Here is a 20823-nt window from a genome sequence, read left to right as displayed (position 1 = left end):
ATCGAAATCATAAAACTCATTAAAGTAATGGGTTTGATTAGAGAATAGGGCTTTGATGTTTTCCTGTTGTAATTCGATTTCTGCAAGGCACTCAGAGTGCCCAAAATGAAATCATTTTGGTTTACATTATCTCTCAAAGTTTGATTCAAGCCTTGGTGGACATTTTTCAGATTTTAAATTGTTTTCGTTTTTAGTTATGTCTGTCAGCTGACTGTTCTTCACTGTCATCTCACTTGTGCTCTCAAATTTTGTGAAATTGGGAAGATCTTTTAGTGTCAGAAGATTTTTACTTGAAATCAGGACATAAGACACATCAGCTTCCAGCTAATTAGACAAGATTTTCACAAAATTCAAATGGCATCAGCATAAATTTCGAAATCACTGCTTCTAAAAGAATACTGAACGAATTATATGTATAAGGGGTTTTCACATATTTAGTCTAACTAGTAATATAATCTCTCACAAGTCAAACAAAGTTTTCAATCTAATAGTGTCCTGGGCCACTTTAAAACTAGTTTTTTCCCTAACGAAACGAGTCGTAGGACATTAAAATTGATCGGACTTGAACCTCCCAATATATCGATTGAGTTTTCAAATAACTCACCACACATAGATCCTATCTATATCGAATCGGAGCCAGATTCGATTAAGGAATAATACCTCAACTTTTTTCATCATATTCACATCGTGATAATTAAAGATTCATGATGATTTTGACCTACCCAAAACTACGAAAGAATTTCAACCGGAATAGCGCAAGAATAGAACCGCAGGCCTATAATTAGGCAAGTGGTAATATATTGAGTTCCACCCACATACCAGATTCGTTACTGACCAATGCTACCACTACCTCCCGTAAGGAAAAAATATCTGCCGTATCGGAGAGATCTAGAGGGCGTTTTATTATGATTTCTTGATAGATACAAGATGAGCCCATGTTTTCAGTAATTGGTTCATGCGGGGTAGTTGCTTGGGGTTTTTTTTGTCGTGAACGCAGAACTGTTGGAACTGAGGGCAGCTATTGACTTTTCAAGTCGAATGGTGGGTAAATTGACGTTTACTAGTCAATGACAGCTTTATACATAATGGTCAGCTCATGGATAGAATGCATGTTCACTATATTTACATTTCAAAAAAAACAACTGCAATGGTTGATAGCCAGAAAAAGTTGTCAAATATTAAGGCATTTATTCAAATATAGGTATACTGTATTCACATTTATTTTAGCAGTCGGTTAGCCATGAAATAATCTTCTCAAGTTTTTGTAACTAGAACGGAGTAAGGTTGGCATTCATGAAATGTCGTTAATGTCATAACGCCGTTGCCACAACAAATATCAATTTCTTTTACGAAAATGCCGAAAGTGATTGAAAAAAGAGACAGGGTTTCAGGAAGTGCTATTTAGAATTCAGGTCCGCTCATTCAAATAGTTATACCCTGATCTTCTAAAATCTACAATACGTCAGACGGTAGCGAACATATTCAATGTAAGAGAATTTATATAATGTTTCATCTGAATCTAAACGACTTATATTTCAACTGAATATTTCCACAATCAATAAGATTGTGAATGAAGAGGATAACAAAGAATTTCTTTCTATTGGGAGACCCAAAAAAGTGGTGGCATTTGAGAATTTTATGTTTGAGTGAATCAATGCGAAAAGTTTACTTCAGGATTTTCGATGACTGTCATCGTAGAATAAGTTCCCGAAAATTGATTTTTCTATCTTTCATTTGACTTGTCCTATACATTGTAAATGTCTTAAGGTACCAATAAATACCTAATTATTATTATTATATCAATGATGAACAGCCACAAATACGCGCCAGTTGTCCTGTTGATTGTGAAATGATTGTGAAATTTTTGTTCAAAGATGAAGTTCATCTTGATTTGAACTTCCTTTAATTCCTTTACTTATATTGAAGCAAGATGATTTTTGTTGAAGAATTTAACATTCTTATAATTTTATCTATTAATTCCTTCGGAAGATACCCATTCTGAACCACTGCATTATATGCATTTCATATTCGGGTTAATATTTTTTAAATGTACAACTGATGAAACGTATTCAAACTTTAGCCAAAGAAGATAACCAACATTAACTCTCCTCAAGCTAGTACATATTATGATATAATAATGATCTCTTGTATTTTCCATGCAAATAACTGGATTTTTTATGCCTTCAATCAGTTGGTATAAACTTCAATTATGTTCGTCACATATTTTCCGAAGAGATTCGACATTGTGATAAATACGTAATAACAGTAACTTTTACGTAGAACGGGCAACATAGCGTTGATTTAAAACCCAAAAATGTTTTGACAAGCTTCATGACCCCACATTTTCGTACTATACAGAGTGAAATGTGTCAAATTTCCATGGCCAACCGACTGCTAAAATAAAAGTGAATGGAGTATACCTATTCCTGTTATGATCTGCCACAGGAGGAAAAACGTTCAACAAAATTCACGTCCACAGATTCTTTTTACAAAAACTCCGAGTAGAGGATAATTAAAACGTTTCACACATACCGTGCAAGATATACGACGTGTCGTACAAGCTAAAAACTCCTAAATTTTTGGCAAGAAACAGCTCCGCAACAACCAGCACCTTTTTTGACTTATGAAAATGAAGAAACCGCGAACGCAATAAATAAGATCGGCCGTGGTCTGCTGTTACATTAACCATTTAGATCGGACAAACAACTCACGCGCTCTAAATATGGACGGAGATCCAATTAAACATTTGACCACTTTTCAGACTGACAATGGGACCGCATAATTGGTCTCAGCTGTCGATGGGGGAAGAAGTCAATATGTTGTTGCATCGGGCTCGGAAATTATGCAAATTAGGTGCGAGTCCGTTTGAGAGGCCGCAAATTGGAAAAATATACGAGATGATAATTCTGTCGAACCGTGTGTTGAACCCGATACCAATGCTGTGAGAATGTGAGCCAACAAACTGACGGAAAATATGGGGCGAACATAAAAATGAATTTGTTGAGACACTTACACCAGATGCTCTGAATATTTGCAAGTATAATACCACTGGATGTATCGGAGATTATACAACTTCATTGGAGTATAAAGTATGAGATATGCGCTCTATAATACAGTTTACTGAACAAAAATTATTCTGTTTCTCTATTGAATACTTAATAGGTAGACAGCAACAATTTTCGATCTTATGTCTCGTTTAATTTGCACGAGGAAGACCCTCGACTAGCCTGACGAGGGTACAAGTAATGAGGGCCTTAAATATCAAGCAGCCCAGGTATTTCTATAGCAACGCAATGTATCGAGAAAAGGCAAAAACTTCTCGAGGTAATGACCAAACAATCCACCCAACATAAAGGAGAACTTTATACAGGGTATATGTTAACAAATGCGACGGAATTAGGGAGATGATTCTTCGATGGAAATAAGCAGGCGTAGTTCCTATAATTTTTTTTCGAAATCGACCTCCCTTCCAAGATACGGCCTTTTTAAAACGATGGCGAGTTGACAGTTTTTAATTTTTTTTACGGGTTCTGGGAACACTGAGTCATAAAACTGTACATAATATGAAGCACTAAGTAGACGTTACTCCCACAATTTTTTTTAGATCTCATAACTTCATTATAAGGGGTTGAAAGTAACAACCCCTTATGATTTTACTTCAAAAATTGTTTTCGTGGAATAGATTTTCGAAAAATAAAATTCTCTTATGGTTTCTCCTTCAATTCTGGAGAAAAAAAGTCTCTTGCAAAATTTCCATACAGTCGATACTTTTCTCGGAATAAATAAAAACTTACAAGCAGTTCTGATCACTGTTTATTCCATTCCATCGTATCTACCTCCTCCGTTTTTATTTTCAACCCCTTATAATGAAGTTATGAGATCTAAAAATATTGTGTTAGTAACATCTACTTAGTGCTTCATATTATGTATAGTTTGATGAGTCAGTGTTTTTTAGAACCCGTAAAAAAAATTAAAAACTGTCAACACGTCATCGCCTTCCAAAGGCTGTATCTTGGAAGGGAGGTCGATTTCGAAAAAAAATTATAGGAACTACCCCTGCTTATTTTCATCGAGGAATCGCATTTGTTTACAGACACCCTGTATAAGATCTCAATATTTCCAAATTCTTAGCCAAAAAAATTAAATTTTTGGTTCTCTGTATTCACATCCTGTACAGCAAGAAGATCTAGAAAAAAAACCTGCACAAGTTGCGTAGAGATTGAAGATTTCTATAGTTTCGAGACTTTTCAATACAGTCTCATTTTCAAGTCAAAAAGATACAAGCTACAATATTGAAATAGACAAATTTCTGTCATATAAAGACCAAACTTAATAAATCAGCCGAATGAAATGGCGGCAAGCAAAAACGACAGAAATTTGTCTATTTTAATATTGAGCAGATTGAGCTTGTATCTTTTTGACTTTAAAATGAGACTGTATTGAAAAGTCTCGAAGCTATAGTAGTCTTTAAAAACTAATAAAGATTGTGGTACATAGGACTTTTTTCTCTTCGTTCAAGAAAGAAAATACCTGGTGCCTATAGTCTGCAGGCGAAGGATAGTGGCTTGAATCTAGGGGTGGAAATCCAGCTTCACCAAAGTAATGTTGAAATTATACAGCTAGTCAAACAAAATTTTAGCTGTCCCCATTCATTTGCTGATTAGTTTATCATACTGCGATGTTATCATCATTTGTAAAGACCTTGTATTAGGACATTAACCTAAAAGAACGAAAAACGGAATGTGGCGTTTTTCGAGCAGTGCTACACGACACAGCCTCATCACTGCACAACGAAACTGCCATCTCTTATTTTTATCTCCATCGAAGATCATGACCGCTGTCGCGAAAGGGACAATTTCGAATTACTCATTTAAGCCATTGTCTCCGGTAGATATCTCATCTCCCCTGCGATACAGAGAGCCCAGAGACCGTTTCTATTCATCCGGTACCATCTACGAACGGTATTGTTGGGATACCAACGATCGGAAAAAGAAGATTGATTTGATATTTGACCGGTCGTGATCAGAGATTGTATCTATGCATGCAATAATTACGTGGTATGAAGTTGTATTGATGGAAATGGAGTGTTCCCAATGCCGGCCGTGATAGGACAGTGATAAAGCATAAGTAAGAGACCCGAGTTGGTTTGAATGGGAATGACTGAAGGTACCGTCAACAACGATCGATGAGATATGAGCCATGAGGTGTATTCGAAAGAGTGACCTGAGAACCAGGTCCAGAATGTTTTCATGAAATATTCGGTTTGCTATCAAATGGAAATATGAGTCGATAAGTACTTGGATGAATAGAAAAAAGTACTCGACTTAATCAAACCATAGTGTATAAGACCACTTAGAAAAAGGCACCAAGAAAGAGCTTCAGAAGAAGCTAGAAACACTGGTTGAATCTCCAGAGCCCGGTCATGTTTCGGAACTGCAAAATCTACACTACGCAAAAAACTTTACGCACATTATGGAAATCTCAAGTTTATTCTACAACTGAAGGTGTTCTCAATGATAATTATTTTCATCAGAATTATGCATGCATATGTTATACACTTTCAACGGTTTTCTTCAATACATATGTTTTTTCCCAGCAGGAATGAAAGAAGATGATATTATCAGATTTTGAATGTATTGGCTCCATTCTAAAATCAGTTGTTCTCGATCAATTCTAGTGATCAATAGTTTTTCTTTCGTTTGATTTTCTACACTCGATCGCTATGCAACGCGAAACACGCAATTTGACCCAAGAGGAATGTGCCCAAGCGGTAGTTTTGCGAGAAGAAGGGTAGACCAGGAACAGGGTAGACCACGGGTAACAACTGCCATTCAAGAACGTTACTTGAGAGTTTCTTCGTTGAGACAACGGTTTGCAAACGCACGCCTCCTTCAAATTCAGCTTGAGCAAACTCATGAGGTGCAAATTAGCACTCAGACAATAAGAAATCGCCTTAGAGAATATGATTAAGGCCTCGTGTCGCGGCAAGAGGCCCAGCTCTTACCCCAGCCCATCGAAGGGCGCGTTTTGATTTTGCGAGAGAGCATATCCATTGGGAAGAGGCCGATTGGGAAAGAGTTCTCTTCACATCTGTGACTCTAGACTCATCTGAGTCTAGATTCTGCCTCTACCATTGTGATCGACGTTCCCTTGTATACAGACGTCCACATGAAAGATATGCTCAGTGCAATTTCCTGAATACTACTGGTTTCGGTGGATGATCGATTATGGTATGGGGTGGAATATCTTTGACTGCTCGCACAGACCTAGTGGTCATTGATAATGGAGCTATGAATGCTGATAGGTATGTAAGGAACATTCTTGAAGAGCATGTAGTGCCATTTGCCCCATACATTGGTGAAAATTTCATTTTTTGGACGATAATGCCAGACCCTATCGTGCGCGCATCGTTCAGGAGTACCTTGAAGAGGTTGAAGTCTCTCGAATGGAATTGCCAGCAAGAAGTCCAGATCTCAATCCGATTGAGCAGGTTTGGGACAACCTCAATAGAAGGCTGAGAAGTTCATAAAATCATCTAGCTACTTTTAATGACTTAGGAATCCAACTCTGAGGAATCTGGGAAGGATTAGATCAAAACATTTCAAGATCACTCATTTTGAGTATGAACCATCGTTGCCGAGCTGTAATTAACGCAAGGGGTGGAAATACCAAGTATTAAATCACTTATCAGCATTTCAGTATTTTGAAAATTGTTCATTTCTCTTCTTTTTCGGTGAAATCCTGAATTTTTCTTCCATTTAATGTGTCTTGTTTCGTTCAAAACCTTCCCGAGAGAACATGAAGAATATGTTATAAAGTCAATGTAGAGTTAACTTTCATTAAAATTGAAATTTTCAGAATGTCCGTTAATTTTTTTGCGCAGTGTAAAAATTATCTCTTACCTGATACCTGGTTTTACAGTTCAGATTCCTTTGAATCTCGGGACATAAAAGAACATTCCCTCGAACATTCCATAAAATCTGGAAGTATTGATTGAAGAAAATGATGCTTCAAAGAAAAGATTCATAAATATGTGAAATTTACATCCTTTTTCTTTTGTTCCAGATATAGATGAATGCGCTTCAGCTCCATGTCAGAATGGCGGAACGTGTGTCAATCTTGAGGATTCCTTCAAGTGCGATTGTCCACCAGCCTGGGAGGGAAATGTCTGTCAGTTCGGTGAGTAGACATCATATTTTTCCAAACTGATATTTCCAGCAAATGTGCGTGTATGTTTCACACTTACTTCGACCAAAGTTAACCATGTAGACACAGATTTCGACTAGGAAAATCACAACAAGAACTGATTGCTCTTGAAAAACATTGTTGGTTTAGAATAATTCAAAAATAATGAGTTCAGCTGTCATTTGTTCCGTCATGATACACTAGGAAGCTTGTCTACGACATTGTGTTCACTGTTGCGAAAAACTATACAGTCACCATAATTTCCTTCGGTCAGAATATACGTCTTTGTACTTTTCAGAGTAATGATTATATTGTTGAGGTTCCAGGAATATCATTTATGTATGACAGGTCTTGAATAGAATAGAATAACGTAGTAAATTCGTATGATATTCAAGTGTGAAAGCGCAGCCAGATGTTTCAGCTCAATTTGCAGTAGCTACCACGGAATATTTAACTTTAAAGGACTGCTTCAGAATTCAGAGAGATAACATAGTAGAGAAAAATGAGAATTGGAGATTCTACCTGGCCTGGCAGAGTCTCAGGCTTTTAAAAGTTTCATTCTGTTACAATTACCTTGAAATCAAGGGAGGGGTCTCCTCTAGCTCTTGGTAGTTCTCTTACTTCAGTGACTTTATCAATAGAAGTTTGAGGAATTTTTTGCCAAATTTCCATCTCTTGAAAAGATGTGCATTATATTAATTTCTATCAATAATTTTCAGATGCTGATGAATGTTTAGCACACCCCTGCATCAACGCTTTTTCCTGTACTAATTTGGTTGGAGATTATCTCTGTAAATGCAGGGTGGGTTGGATGGGAAAAAACTGCGATCAAAACATCAACGATTGCGTTGGACAGTGTCAACATGGGGCAACTTGCATAGATTTAGTCAACGACTATCATTGTGCCTGCCAACCGGGATACACAGGTAAGATATTGTTAGTGATAACGACAAAAAACCCACAAATATTCGATTTTTCAATCTCGACGAACTTAACTCCAAATAAAATTTGTTGTCGTTATAGAAATCTATAATTTTGAGGAGAATAATCCAAAATGAATGCCAGCTTAATGTCTTGATTGCCGATTCACATGACAATTTCTTGAAATAACTTTGCTACTACTACAATATCGAAAATCGTTTACAATAAGCTGATTAAAAAGTTTGGTCTACAACTTCGAGCTTACCAGAGGAGTAACTAACATCCTGTAAATTCAAAACGATGGGATTCATCTGTGAAAAAAATTCAAACGTGTTTCGAATCATTTTTCATCGGAATAAATCGAAAACATCAGGAAATTTCGTCAGTCGTCTCGGGATTATTAAAAACTTCATTAAAACGCTATCGATATCCTGCTAAGAATAATCCTCGATTTTAATGACTTCATAAGTAAGTAATTACGAATATGTGAATACGAAAATTCGAATTCTTGATTGATTGTTTTCTCCCACTGACGTCTTTGTCACCACGCTACGTTGGGAAGATTAATAACCGCTGATCGGAGATTGAACTCGCCATCAGAGGAAGACACCGTTTTGAATTTGAATATTCAAATTGACCGATTTCAGGATATCCGCATCGTTTCGATGTTAATTGAGTTGTTTTTGGTTTCAGGCCGGGACTGCGCCACTGACATAAACGACTGCGCTTCCAACCCTTGCAAGAATGGGGGTGAATGCGACGACTTGGTCAATGGCTACAGGTGCATCTGCCCTGTGGGTTTCACCGGGCATGAATGTGAGGTGAGTCTTACAATTTTATATAAGTATATATACTCCATTCGCTTTTATTTTAGCACTCGATTGGCCATGGAAATTTGACGCATTTCACTTTGTATAGTACGAAAATGTGGGGTTTATGACGCTTGTCAAAACATAAACGTAACATTCTGACGTAAACGTCAAATAATCTCGATTTTCACTAGCTGTTTTTGGCCATTTCCGATCTGGCTCCTAGGTCGAGATTGTTACCTGGTCAAGGTCCGATCATTCGACTTTCGTAGCCAGATGAGGCTTAAAAATTGAGTATACGCATCAATAAGCAACGGAAAAACTCTTAGGTCGAGCGTATATACTCCATTCACTTTTATTTTAGCACTCGGTTGGCCATGGAAAATTGACACATTTCACTCAGTATAGTACGAAAATGTGGAGTTATGACGTTTGTCAAAACATTTTTGGGTTTTAAATCAACGCTATGTTGCCCGTTCTACGTAAAAGTTTCTGTTATTACGTATTTTATCACAATGTCGAATCTCTTCGGAAAATATGTGACGAACATAATTGAAGTTTATACAAACTGATTGAAGGCATACCAAATCCAATTATTTGCATGGAAAATACAAGAGATCAGTATAATATCATAATATGCACTAGCTTGAGGAGAGTTAATGTTCGTTATCTTCTTTGGCTAAAGTTTGAATACGTTACATCAGTTATAGATTTGAAAAATATTAACCCGAAGATGAAATGCATATGATGCATTGGTTAGGAATGGGTCTCTCCCGAAGGAATTAACAGATAATTACAAGAATGTTAAATTCTTCAACAAAAATCATTTTGCATCAGTATAAGTAAAAGGAGTTAAAGGATGTTTCAAGTCAAGATGGACTTCACCTTTGAACAAAAATTTCACATGAATAAACAATTAACAGGACAACTGGCGCGTATTTGTGGCTGTTCATCCTAATACATTGATATAATAATAATAATTAGGTATTTATTGGTACCTTAAGACATTTACAATGTATAGGACAAGTCAAATGAAAGATAGAAAATCAATTTTCGAGAACTTATTCTACGATGACATTCATCTAAAATCCTGTAGTAAACTTTTCGCAATAATTCACTCAAATATAAAATTCTCAAATGCCACCACTTTTTTGGGTCTCCCATTAGAAATAAATTCTTTGTCATCCTCCTCATTTACAATCTTTTTGATTGTGGAAATATTCAACTGAAATATAAGTCGTTTTTCTGCAACATTTAACTCAAAGTTGCTAGTCTGTCAGATCCGCCAGTAGGGCCTAAAATATTATAAAAGTTTCAGTAAATTATGACCTAATGACTACATTAACCAATGAAGGTTCTATTGGATTATTTTCTGCTACATCTGCTTCCCATGAGAATACGTAGATTCCCTAAGGCTAACAACCACTTCGCAGCCTTATCATCTGAGTAACGCCCTTTGTGCATCTATAACCATCAGTTTTAGAGTCACTAATCACTCGTTCGCTAAACGCCAAATCCGGCTGAGCACAACCAGATGCTGGAAGCTGAAAAGGAAAATAATTCATATAATTGTGACCTTAATTTCAACGATAATGTTTATTTAGCGAGCTGAAAATAATGCCCCCGCAACAACCGACAAATCGTGGATAATAACAACGCATTAACGTTGGTTATCCGTAACCGACGGTTCATTTGTTTCTTAGGGCGTTTTCTTAAATCATCGGACTACTGAGATGTCGGCGGCGCGTTGTGATGGCGAGGATTTGTGCCTGGGGACACTCGGTATATCAATGGTTCACGTTAGGACCATTACGGCGCGCACAATTTATCATGCGATCTGATGTCCAGCTGAATTAAGTCATTTGGTGAACAGGAAAACTTTCTGTCTCGTCGAAATGAACAAGTAGTCATTTTGTAATGGAAGAACGAATTATTTCACAAGAATTATTCAACTTTCTCCATCAGTACTTGTTGTTTGTTTCTCTATGGTATCATTTTCGATATTTCAGAACGATTACGATCACTGCAGTCCAGATCCATGTCAAAATGGCGCATCGTGCTTCAACACCCAGCAGGACTACTATTGCCATTGTCCTGAAGGATGGCAGGGTAAAAATTGCAGCCAACCTAGATTGCTATGCGACAATCCACCTTGTACAGATATAGGTACGTTAGATACATTTTCATTCAACCAATCAGATTGTCGAAATTGCCGAACTGGAAGTAGAAAATTCTTCCCTTTGATTTTATGCCGAATGTATTTTGCTATCATTTTACAGCTTTAGGAAACTGTGATGGCATCTGCGGTGACCACGGAAGATGCGTCAGCCTAACAGGAATCGGACATTCATGCCAATGCGAACCAGGCTACACTGGGAAATACTGCCATGAGAGTAAGTTTTTACACAGTTTAACCCCTTGGCTTTATACTGACAGTAAATTTTTAGATATCAACGATTGCAAGATAAACCCTTGCGAAAATGGCGGAACTTGCGTGGATAAAGTCAATGCATTCCAGTGCATATGCAAGGAGGGGTGGGAGGGTGCTCTTTGCAATATAAGTAAGTTTCATGAATTTCTCATAAAATATCCGAATCAGGATAACACTCATTGATTCACCGTAATTCATTTCTTCCATCTTCTACTTCCAGATACTGACGAATGCAACCCCAACCCATGCAGAAACAACGGTACTTGCATCGATGGTATAGCCGATTTCGAATGCGAATGCAAAAACGGATGGAAGGGTAAAACCTGCAGTTCTAGGGACAGCCACTGTGATCACAACACTTGCAAAAATGGGGGTACTTGCCAAGACCTAGGAAACACCTTCGTATGTCGCTGCTTATCAGATTGGGAAGGTTAGTCATCAAGGACTGCGCAAAAAAGGATTTGAAATAATTCTGATGTTTTTTCAGGTACAATGTGCCATATATCCAAGCAGGCTGCTTGCAGATCTAGTCCTTGCCTCAACGGAGGCACTTGTGTCAATACAGATGATTACTATAGGTGCATATGTCGGGATGGTTTCCAAGGTAACCATTGTCAAGATGACGTGAATGATTGTCAACCTCAACCATGCTATAATGGAGGAAAATGCATAGACGGTGTCAACTGGTTCCTTTGCGAATGCGCAGCCGGTTTCACGGGTCCAGACTGCAGAATCAACATAAACGAATGCGCATCAAACCCTTGCGATTACGGCGGAACTTGCATAGATGAGATTGGCGACTATCGGTGTATCTGCCCTCCAGGGAGACACGGCAAAAGATGCAACCGTAAGTTGACATAAAAATAAACTTTCTTGTGTTTTGCAATGCTAATACCGAACCTTTATTACAGTGGATAATATTTCCTACCTGCCTTCTCCGGGTAGCTGCTTATGGGGTGGGCAGAATTTGGATAACAACATGACGTGGCAGCATGAGTGTAATACATGCATTTGTAACAATGGAATTGTCAAGTGCACCAAGATTTGGTGTGGACTGAGTAACTGTCGCAACAGTCATCCAACCACCATTTGCAACTTGAATCAAGTTTGCGTCCCTTCCTCTGCCGAGTCGTGCCTGTCTCCACCCTGTCAAGCTCATGGAGAATGTAGGGATTTGGAAGGAGGGCGAAGAGTAAAGCCTCCACAGCTTCCAAGTCCTCCAAGCTGTTGGCCTAATCAAGCAACCTTGAGTAACACCTGCGCACGGTTAACTTTACTTTTTGATAGGATGAAGTTACCAGCAGGTGTAACTGTTGAAGGAATTTGCCTAGACCTCAGGAGATTACTGGCAACCCAGCAAGCAGCTTCGGGATTGCAAGAAGAACTGATACTTCTATGTGACCTCAAGTTAGATTACAATGACACCATTGAAGTCACATTGGTGAGTACTTTCCCCTTTCACATTACAGATATCTCAAAATGTTCTCCAGAAAGGTTCTAAGATTTACTTTTCTTTACAGTTTGGTGATAAAGGTGTTCTAGATGGTATAAGAGTTATAGGTGAAGCCATATCAAGAAAACAAACATCTTTACTTGCTCTCACATCTATAGTCGAAGTTAAAGTTGAAACAGCATTAGTTTCTGAAGAAAAGCCTAGTAACAAATACTTGATAGTACTTATTTGTTTCATCCTCATCGCTATTGGTGCAGCAGTAGTATTGTCGCTTTTATATCTAAGGCACAAGAAGAAATCCTTAGGAATGAGTGGCGTGAACTTATCGCCATCAGCGGATTCATGCCATAGAAATCACGAAGATGAGAAATCAAATAACCTTCAAAACGAAGAGAACCTCAGGAGATATACCAATCCCCTGAAGGACGACATTGGAAGTATGGGAAGTATAAATTCTACTGGAGCTTGCGGTATGGACATGCCCAAAGTGAGTGTTGTGCGGCCCCTAAGTTCAATGATTCCAATGGAGAGTTCCAGTGAAATGTTAGAAATGATTTCTGAAGTTGATTGTCCAGGGTCAAGAAAAACAATGCTTGTGATGCCTGGTACAAGTTCAGATACTAACAGTCTCAAAGGTTACAACTTGAATGAGAGCATCAAGGGTGATGGCCTGAGTCCTGCTCATCGTAGCAGTCAAATTATGCTTTATAAAGCTCAAAATCCTGATGTTCGAAAAAATACGGCTGCCTTTGATGATTCTTCAGGTCATAAAGATTTCAGTAAAAGTATTATTAATGTGAATAAGCAACGGACTTCCCAAAACACTTCACAAAACAGTTCAGACGTTTTGACAGTGCTTGTTTAATGTGTAGTGGGCCAGTGAAAATACAATGATAACTATGGAACATATTTGACAGTTCAAACTAATTTTACAGTGATAAATTAAAAGAAGTTTTAATTTTGTGCAATTTTAGTTCTAGTTTTACAACTTCAAACTTCAAAATGGGAATAGCAAAATTTTTTCAAAACTTTTCTAGTTTAAAATTTTTGTTTCCAACATAATCAAAGCCTCTGCTGATATGAATTTTGAACAATGTTATGAACACAAGAATTGTACTTTCAGTGACTTAAAATCACCTTGATATTACATATGTCATTTGATAACATTAAGGTATTTCAAACAATTTTCATCATCATGAACTTCTCAAGCTGACTAAAAAAATATCAGTGATCTCGTGATTTCAAGAAGAAAGACACCTGGTGACAACACTCTGTAATTAACCTATAGTGTGATATTAAATAATAATAATTGTTTTTTTTTTATAAATATTGTTAGACTTTGAAATTATTTTTATTTAAATGCAATCAAATATCTCATTTTATGAAATTGTAAATACTAATTTTGTGTTTGTCTATTTATATTATTTCGTATTTGTTCCTGATTTTTTATATATTTTAATTACTTTATCTATAATTCTAAGATTAATATATAGTGTAAATTGAATTTTCAAAGGTGAAGCATTATTTACAAAACAATGTCATTGAACATAATGTGCTACTTATTTATATGTCCTAACACCATAACATGGAATTAACACTCATCACTTGAACAGAATATTCAATATTGCAATATCATTGTTTTGTAGTTTCAAAGATGCTTTGCTGAAAATGACTATTGTACATATGTATATAACATTCAAAATATCATAATTCAGTATTGAGAACTAATTATAATACTCATTTTAAGACTTGTGTTGTAAGGCTCTACTGGTAATAATTTGCTGATCATTATCATTTTGCAATTTAGTTTGGAAGATTTTGAACAATTGGAAGAATATCAACAAGAGTATTGCCCTTTGAGTCCTTGAGAATACATTCTTTTTCTCTTTAGTGTACTTACTTATAAGTGCAGTAAATATATAATATAAGAAAATATGTTGGAATAGTGCCTTCGATCAAATAGTCCAGAGATATTTGTAACTATTTGTTTTTGTTCAAAGATGAATGTAAATTTTGTATAAATTCTTTCTATTTTTACAATATGCTTGTGTAATTAAATGAAATGAAACGTGAAAGCTTCTGGAAAAATGAAATAAAGAAAGACTTTGATTATTCCTGTGAATTCATTTATCACTCCATCTTCAGATAGAGCATATTTTATATTCAAATGTGTTGTCACTCATCATTGCATCATAAAATTTCTTCTGTTATTAATTTCTATAAGATAAATGGATGGAAATAAGTATGTTTTCCTCTAAATGATACTATCTATATAGACACACTTCAGACTAGTGTTCTTAGTACTATGTTAGAGTAGAAAAGCATAAAATAGGCAACGTGATGGGTCCGCATTTAAAAAACGACATCTCTGAAACTTTTCGAAACATGAGAGAAAAAATGTTCGCGTTAAAAAACGGCTTGGTAAGTAAATGCCATTCACTGACATGATATGTAGAAAGCCACCAAGCTCGAAAAAATTTCGAGATTTAATACTAGAAGAGTTGCTCTTTTGGAATATGGAATATCATTCATATCAAAGATAATTTTTCTGGGAGATACGCGTGTTGGAAGTTTTTCCTCGGAAAAACCCCAAAAAGAAGGGGTCTGTTAAAAATTCGTCAAGACCGAACAGTTGCGATGAAATATCGGGATTTATTTCTAGAAGAGAGTTACTCTCTCAGAATATGTTATTCAGATCTACGATGATTTTTCTGGAAGATACGCGTGTCGAAAGTTTTTTTTCGTAAAAACCCGCAAAAAGATGGGGTCAGTTAAAAAGACCGAATGGTTGCACCGAGGTCGATGAAATTTCGAGATTTATTATTAGAAGAGTTTGATTATGTATTGCATTTTGATCTAGATTCTCCTGGAGGATGCACGTGTCGAAAGATGATCTTCGAAAAATTCCCTAAGAGATGGGATCTTATAAAGAACCTTACGGGCAGTGGCTACAAAACGCAATGCACAGACAAAGAGTGAAAAGAGTTACTCTGTGGCACAGATTACAGAGTAGACGCAATGTCCGGCTACGTTGATACTCTTTGGTGGGATTATTGAACTACTAACTACTTTATGTCAGATTCTGACGTTTATAAGAGTCATAACCTATAAAATAATTCATAACAAATATTATTTTTTGATTTCATTATTCATTTATAAATTATTTAGAATGAATACGAGCGTGAGTAAGGATCTCAGCAGAAATACTCGAAAAAAATATAATATACGAAGTAAAAACCGTCACGGATATTTTCACAATACTCATAACTTCAATGTAATAAATCGAAATAGTAGTTTTCAGCCAAATTCAGTTGGGTATGTAATAGTACTATTCGAACAACAGCACAACATAATTCGTTTTCAGTTTTTCAGAATATGTTTTGCACAATCAGAATAGGAGGCCCTATACTCGATACAGTACAACCAGGGCAAATGCAGGATATTTGAAACATATTTCTTCACAATCGATAAGAAAAGAAAAAGAACATTCCACTATCGGTTGTTATGAAGAATATACTTTAAAGAAAATACGTGCTACAAGTGATATGATAAAACAGCAATTAATGAGCCCAGAGCATTCAATAATTGTCAGTGAAAATGAAACAAATGATAAATCTGATAACGTAACTTCTAAACTGAAGGAGAGACAAAGTAGATCAGTTGGTGGAACTTCCAGTATTTCTGATAATAAAAAAGATAATTCATCTGGTAAATCACTCAAGAAACAGAATAGATTAAGTGAAGAAGTCAGTAGACTTCAACAATTGAAGGAGAGAAGGAAAAATGAGTTGAGAGAGAAATTCAAAAAGGATAAAATAGCGTCACAAAAATCTGCTGACATTTATAATGTAAAGGAAATTTCTGATAAAATCCTGCAACACATTTCCAAAATGAACAATGACAGATTAGTTGATTTCGTTAATTCAGATAATTCACGTTATGAAGAAGCTTTCAACTATATATGCAAACAGAAAACCTTTGAGTTAACCAAAGCTTTGAGAGATTTGAGCCATCAAGAAAAGCCAGAGGAATGTGAATTTGTTAACTCAATTATTCCAGAGTTCTCTATAAAGATTGAAGAATTGCCAATAAGTGTCATAAGAGAATTGAGTTCAACTTTTGATGAGTTGCATAAAGACATTGTGAATCCTCTCTTATCTGGTAATAATCTACGTCTATTCAATGAAAGTGGAGAATTTCAAAGATCAAATGATTTTTCACTATGCAAAAAACAAACCTGTGGGGATAATATGAACTATGGGAACAATTTGAACATATGTAGTAATGAATATCAAAAATCTGGTGCACCTATTGATAATGCAATAGGAAATACAAATTTTCAGTTCATTGAGATTATAGATTCCGATGAAGAAAATTTACCTGTGAAAGTGAGTGTCCCAAATTCTACTCTTTCTTATGGGCGATGTTTTTTTGGGTTCACAATGGGAACAATGCTGCACTACAGAATGTTCTGATTTAATAATTATAGAAGCAATGTAGGAAATATCTTTATTATTGTGCTTTAGTTTGAGCATTTTCATTTGTATTAATTAGGTTTGTTCGTAGAGTGGTTTGAAACGGTTGTGAACTGTACAGAGCAACCGCAAATGGATTTTCGCTACCCTAAAATGGAATTGCGCTTGCTCTGTACAGTTCACAACCGTTTCAAACCACTCTACGAACAAGCCTATTATTTCAGATTACTAAAGTATCCTTATAATAGTGTCCTGAAATTTATAATTTTTCAGTTGGAAAAGGAAAACCTTCCTGGTCAGCAAGAAACTGATACCAATAGGATAGAGCAGGCATCTTTGAAACCTATGGATAATATAATGCCTTTGTTGCCAGAAAAGTATTCTAACTTGAATACTGGGAGTAATGATACTATTTTATGCCAAGAAAAGAATGTGGCTACCATCTATTCGAACTTTTCCACTCAAAATTTTCAGTCTTCAAGTAGGGATGCAAAAGTTTCCGTTGATAAAGCATCATTACCTATTGAGGCAAATTCAGTTGGTGAAACAAATATACTAAATTCTCATTCACAGGATAGCTATCAGACAACTGAGAAAGAAGCTGCAGATTCCACATTCCAGGAAGTAGAAGAAAAACCTTACATTGAATTGGAATTAGGAGAACCTTCCATTCAAGAGAAAATAGAAGAAAAACCTCCCATACAATTGGAAATTAAAGAAGAATCTTCTGTACAATCGAAACTGGAAGAAACACCTCCTAATCAAGTGAAAATGAATGATCTGAACTCTCAGCCAAAAGTAGGGTCTGTTTGGGTCAGTAAAAGTATTTTCGCAACATCAGGTAGTCTGGAACAAAAAGAACATTCAAATGTGGATGAGACGACCAACTCTCATTGTCAAAATTCAGACAATTTAATTCCTCTGGGAAATTCGAACAATATAACATTACTCAATGAGCAGATTTCTCGGACACCTGTAGAAAATGTAATTAATTCTAATGGGGAAGAGAATATTGCTTTAGCTCAAAGGCAAAATGAGGATATATCTAATACTTGCAATTCTGAACCTACTGTATTGCCGAGTATTGCTCCTAAGGATAATCTTTCACTGGATGCTGCATCAAGTGTTCACGATAAGTTGTTGTATGTTAAAGAAGTTAATGACAAACAAACACAAAAAGTAGCGAATAGAGGAGAAACCATGATAAATATGGAAAGGTCCCCTGAAAATGAAACATGCCTCACTGCCCCTCCTACTACAGATCGTCAGCATGAACTTGTCCCATCTCCTACAAACAACTCAACAATTCCATCTGTTGTTGATGTTAGTCCTGAAAACGAGTTCATATCTTTGACCATTAAACCATTTGAGAAACCTAAGAATCTTGTTGATGCAGTAAAAATGATGAAGTTGATCGATGAAAAAATCGAGGTTTTGACTAAATTACGTCAAAACATTTTTGTTGGACTGAGTGAATCTGTAGTCCCATCTGAAGAAATGAATCCAGGAAGTAAAAAAAGGAAATTGGACGATTCTGAAGTGGTAAGTAAGAGAGGTGAAATATCTGAAAAAAGGAAAACCCCAATTGAAGAGAATCCTCCTGAAGAAATAGAACCATTTTCAAGTTTGAATACAAGGAATGAGGTTATACTTTTTTGTAGGGTATGTAACCGACATTTGATATTCGTTATTGTAATCGTTCACAAATGTTATCATGTTTGTTAATATTTCAGATAATGAAAGAAAAGGATGAATGTATAGTAGGCACAGATAATGGAAAAATACAATATCATAGTATATATGGAAAAAAACCCTTGATGGTTGTTACTATTGGCCGCAGTGCCATAAGTTTCTTGGAAATTGTGAGGATATATGACAGGAATTATATTTGTACAGGCACTCATACAGAATACGAAATTAAAATTCTAATGTACAAACGACAGATAATAGAGAAACGAATCCGTTTGGAGGATTCCATACAAGCACTCGCTCACAATTGGGGGTATTTTTTCATTGGTGGAAGGAGAGGATACCTTACAAGATATGACTACAAGGTATAGAAGTAGGATTGATTGATTGAGTTCTCGTTTGATTCATCCAATTTTCAGAAAAACAGAATTCAGTTTGAAGATCGTATATCTTCATCACGCATCAAAGACTTGAAAACAACTAAGGAAGGTCCAAGGAAACTTTTATTGATATTTTTCGAGGATGATGATGGAGTAGCACACATTCATGTCAGAGATGCGATGACAGCATTACATATACGCACTATAATAGATATGAAAAATGTGAGATGTATGTATCTGAGGCATTCATATGTTTATTTAGCCACTGATGGACACATTCATATATATAATGGCACTGTGAGTACTGAACTTATAAATGAGGATTACTTCTGAGCATTGCAAAATGTACTGTGAAATTTCTATTGTTTTTTCTCATATCATCATTTTACGCTTGATACATGATATGATATTCAGGAATAGGTGGCAACTGATAGAATAGTTATTTTCCTATCAAGTGCGGAAAGTGATACTTGCCCGCACGAAACTGCCGTTGCCCGAACGATGCGAAGCAGAGTTCGGGTAAGCAGTTGAGTGCGGGCAAGACACTTTCCGCAAGAGTTAGGAACAATATTTTTTCTACAAGCGCTTGAAATATATAAATATATCAATTGGACGATACAGATCATATCTCATTTGATTAATTCATATAAAATGACAGACGTAATTCTGCATGTCGTTACCATGGGTTACTCATCGTTGACGTTCGGTGCATAGAGACATGATAGAATTTAATTTATTCTATAAGATTTGCGTGCGGGAAAAACCCCTGCTAATCCATTCCCGCACGCAAATGCGTGCGGGAAAGAAATAGCAGGCGTTTTTCCCGCACGTTTTAGGAAAGTGACTCTTTGCAACTTGAAATGCGTGCGGGAAAAAGGTTGAACGCGCACGCTTGTAGAAAAAATAGTTTTTGTGAAGGTGTGAAACATTGATTTTTTTCAGAATGGAGACTTTGTCCGAAGTTTATTAACCAACAAGGAATTTTTTTCGATGAGATCCAGGGGAAACCTGTTAATATTAGCCGCTGTAGATGGAATTTATGCATTTAATATGAGAAACAATCATTATCTAGGTTGTTTCCAAGAAGAAAATGCTGTTTCATCGGTATTTTTCCATGACCAAAAGGTAAATAAGCTGTCGAATTTTATTCCTAGGTTTTCATATTGTCTTTTTCCAGATTGTACTGACCACATGGGAAAATAAGATTGCAGTTTTGGATATACCGGACCATTTCAAAGCTGTTATTTGATGTGTGAGGTCGTATTTTTTTAACTCATTTGATGTGATAATCTTTTTGACACCATGTAAATACTGTAAATAGAAGTTTTAAATTCATAAAGTAATTTTTCTGATGACTGCAACTACTGATTTGTATCCATTCAAAAATTTTTATTTTTCCTTTTCGAGCATTTCATGTTCAGTTACCAATTAATTTAAATTATCATGGAATCCTTTTACTCAATAAATGTATGGAAAATTA

At 36.1% G+C, this 20823-nt stretch overlaps 2 protein-coding genes across 4 annotated transcripts in view; both read left to right on the top strand.

The window, feature by feature from the left end:
- The window catches only part of LOC123306610 (protein jagged-1b), a 194693-nt gene extending 179782 nt beyond the window's left edge, over window positions 1-14911 (top strand). For 2 of the 3 annotated variants that reach the window (XM_044888687.1, XM_044888685.1), the window contains 10 exons: window positions 7066-7179; window positions 7905-8111; window positions 8800-8927; window positions 10925-11081; window positions 11195-11308; window positions 11363-11476; window positions 11567-11776; window positions 11834-12193; window positions 12258-12787; window positions 12867-14911. In XM_044888687.1, coding sequence (XP_044744622.1) covers window positions 7066-7179; window positions 7905-8111; window positions 8800-8927; window positions 10925-11081; window positions 11195-11308; window positions 11363-11476; window positions 11567-11776; window positions 11834-12193; window positions 12258-12787; window positions 12867-13664 — 2732 coding nt within the window. In that variant the 3' untranslated portion in view covers window positions 13665-14911. The remainder of the gene's footprint in view (window positions 1-7065; window positions 7180-7904; window positions 8112-8799; window positions 8928-10924; window positions 11082-11194; window positions 11309-11362; window positions 11477-11566; window positions 11777-11833; window positions 12194-12257; window positions 12788-12866) is intronic. The other variant, XM_044888686.1, reaches the window with a different exon arrangement.
- Window positions 14912-15891: 980 nt separating this feature from the next.
- On the top strand, window positions 15892-20823 carry LOC123307875. The gene is made up of 7 exons (XM_044890347.1): window positions 15892-16114; window positions 16164-17187; window positions 17548-18936; window positions 19008-19328; window positions 19383-19640; window positions 20286-20468; window positions 20521-20823. The coding sequence occupies exons 1-7, from the start codon at window positions 15969-15971 to the stop codon at window positions 20590-20592; spliced, it is 3393 nt and encodes a 1130-aa protein (XP_044746282.1). The 5' UTR covers window positions 15892-15968; the 3' UTR covers window positions 20593-20823.

The sequence above is a fragment of the Coccinella septempunctata genome, chromosome 2 (genome assembly GCF_907165205.1).
Source record: "Coccinella septempunctata chromosome 2, icCocSept1.1, whole genome shotgun sequence".
Taxonomy (NCBI): Eukaryota; Metazoa; Arthropoda; class Insecta; order Coleoptera; family Coccinellidae; genus Coccinella; species Coccinella septempunctata.
This window is presented reverse-complemented; position numbering and strand designations above follow the sequence as displayed.